Here is a 1,665-nt window from a genome sequence, read left to right on the forward strand (position 1 = left end):
AGGCGGCGGCGGCGGCGGCAGCCCAGCAGAAGGGACTTTCCTGGCAGTCCGGCGACGAGGAGCGCGGTCTGTGAGTTTGCTCTGCTCCGGTTCATGGTTCCTGCAAGCCCTCCAAGAGGCCGAACGCTGCGCCCCCTCCCCGCGCCCCGAAGAGCCTCCTGCGTTCTCTGGCCCCCGGGCCCGCTCCGCGCCGCCCGGGCTCCGGCCGCCGCAGCCCAGTGCCCTCTGCCCGCGGCGGTGGATGGCATGATGGTGCGGGGAAGGCACCGCGGCCTTGGCCAGCTGAGTCGCGACGGCCGCGGGGGCGGCGGCATCGGCAGCGGCGGTGGTAGCGGGCTCCCCAGCGGCATGCCAGTGCCCCCCGGGCGCGATGGCTAGCGGCAGCGCTGGGAAGCCCACTGGCGAGGCGGCTTCTCCGGCTCCAGCGAGCGCCGTCGGCGGGGCTTGCTCGCAGCCCCGAAAGAGGCTGGTGTCTGTCTGCGACCACTGCAAGGGCAAGATGCAGCTGGTGGCCGACCTGCTGCTGCTGTCGAGCGAGGCGAGGCCCGTGCTCTTCGAGGGCCCCGCCTCCGCTTGTGCCGGCGCCGAGTCCTTCGAGCAGTGCCGGGACACCATCATCGCGCGCACCAAGGGGCTCTCCATCCTCACCCACGACGTGCAGAGCCAGCTCAACATGGGCCGCTTCGGGGAAGCGGGGGACAGCCTGGTGGAGCTGGGCGACCTGGTGGTGTCCTTGACCGAGTGCTCCGCCCACGCGGCCTATCTGGCGGCTGTGGCCACGCCGGGCGCGCAGCCCGCGCAGCCGGGCCTGGTGGACCGCTACCGCGTGACACGCTGCCGCCACGAGGTGGAGCAGGGCTGCGCAGTGCTGCGCGCCACCCCGCTGGCCGACCTGACCCCGCAGCTGCTGCTGGAGGTGTCGCAGGGCCTGTCGCGCAACCTCAAGTTCCTGACGGACGCGTGCGCCCTGGCCAGCGACAAGTCCCGGGACCGCTTTTCGCGCGAGCAGTTCAAGCTGGGCGTCAAGTGCATGAGCACAAGCGCGTCGGCGCTGCTGGCCTGCGTGCGCGAGGTGAAGGCGGCGCCCAGCGAGCTGGCGCGGAGCCGCTGCGCGCTCTTCAGCGGGCCGTTGGTGCAGGCGGTTAGCGCACTGGTGGGCTTCGCCACCGAGCCGCAGTTCCTGGGTCGCGCGGCGGCCGTGAGCGCCGAGGGCAAGGCGGTGCAGACCGCCATCCTCGGCGGCGCCATGAGTGTGGTGTCGGCCTGCGTGCTCCTGACCCAGTGCCTCAGGGATCTGGCGCAGCACCCCGACGGGGGCGCCAAGATGTCGGACCACAGGGAGAGGCTGAGGAACTCGGCCTGCGCCGTGTCTGAAGGCTGCACCCTGCTATCTCAGGCTTTAAGGGAGAGGTCTTCGCCCAGGACTTTACCGCCAGTGAATTCCAATTCTGTGAATTAGCACCCTCCCACCCTCATCCCATTCTTCCACACCCCCCCCCCCCCAGGCTAAAGGAAGATACTTATTCTCTGCCCCTCTCCATTTATACCAAAGAAATCAAAAGTGAACTCCCCCACCCCATGTTAAATGCTCAAGAGGAATCTTCCAGAAGGCAGGGCCATGCAGACCATTTACACACGCACTCGCACTCGGAGGGCCCCCGGTGC

At 69.2% G+C, this 1,665-nt stretch overlaps 2 protein-coding genes across 2 annotated transcripts; both read left to right on the forward strand.

Moving 5' to 3' along the window:
- Positions 1–246: 246 nt before the first annotated feature.
- On the forward strand, positions 247–378 carry LOC307049811 (uncharacterized protein; the record flags this gene model as incomplete). The annotated part of the gene is made up of 1 exon (XM_079699420.1): positions 247–378. One exon carries the CDS (start codon positions 247–249, stop codon positions 376–378), a length of 132 nt encoding a protein of 43 aa, XP_079555546.1.
- Positions 371–1,459, forward strand: TLNRD1 (talin rod domain containing 1; the record flags this gene model as incomplete). The annotated part of the gene is made up of 1 exon (XM_079699419.1): positions 371–1,459. The coding sequence occupies one exon, from the start codon at positions 371–373 to the stop codon at positions 1,457–1,459; it is 1,089 nt and encodes a 362-aa protein (XP_079555545.1).
- Between the last annotated feature and the right edge of the window lie 206 nt (positions 1,460–1,665).

Source organism: Hyperoodon ampullatus (assembly GCF_949752795.1).
Source record: "Hyperoodon ampullatus genome assembly, chromosome: 3".
Taxonomy (NCBI): Eukaryota; Metazoa; Chordata; class Mammalia; order Artiodactyla; family Ziphiidae; genus Hyperoodon; species Hyperoodon ampullatus.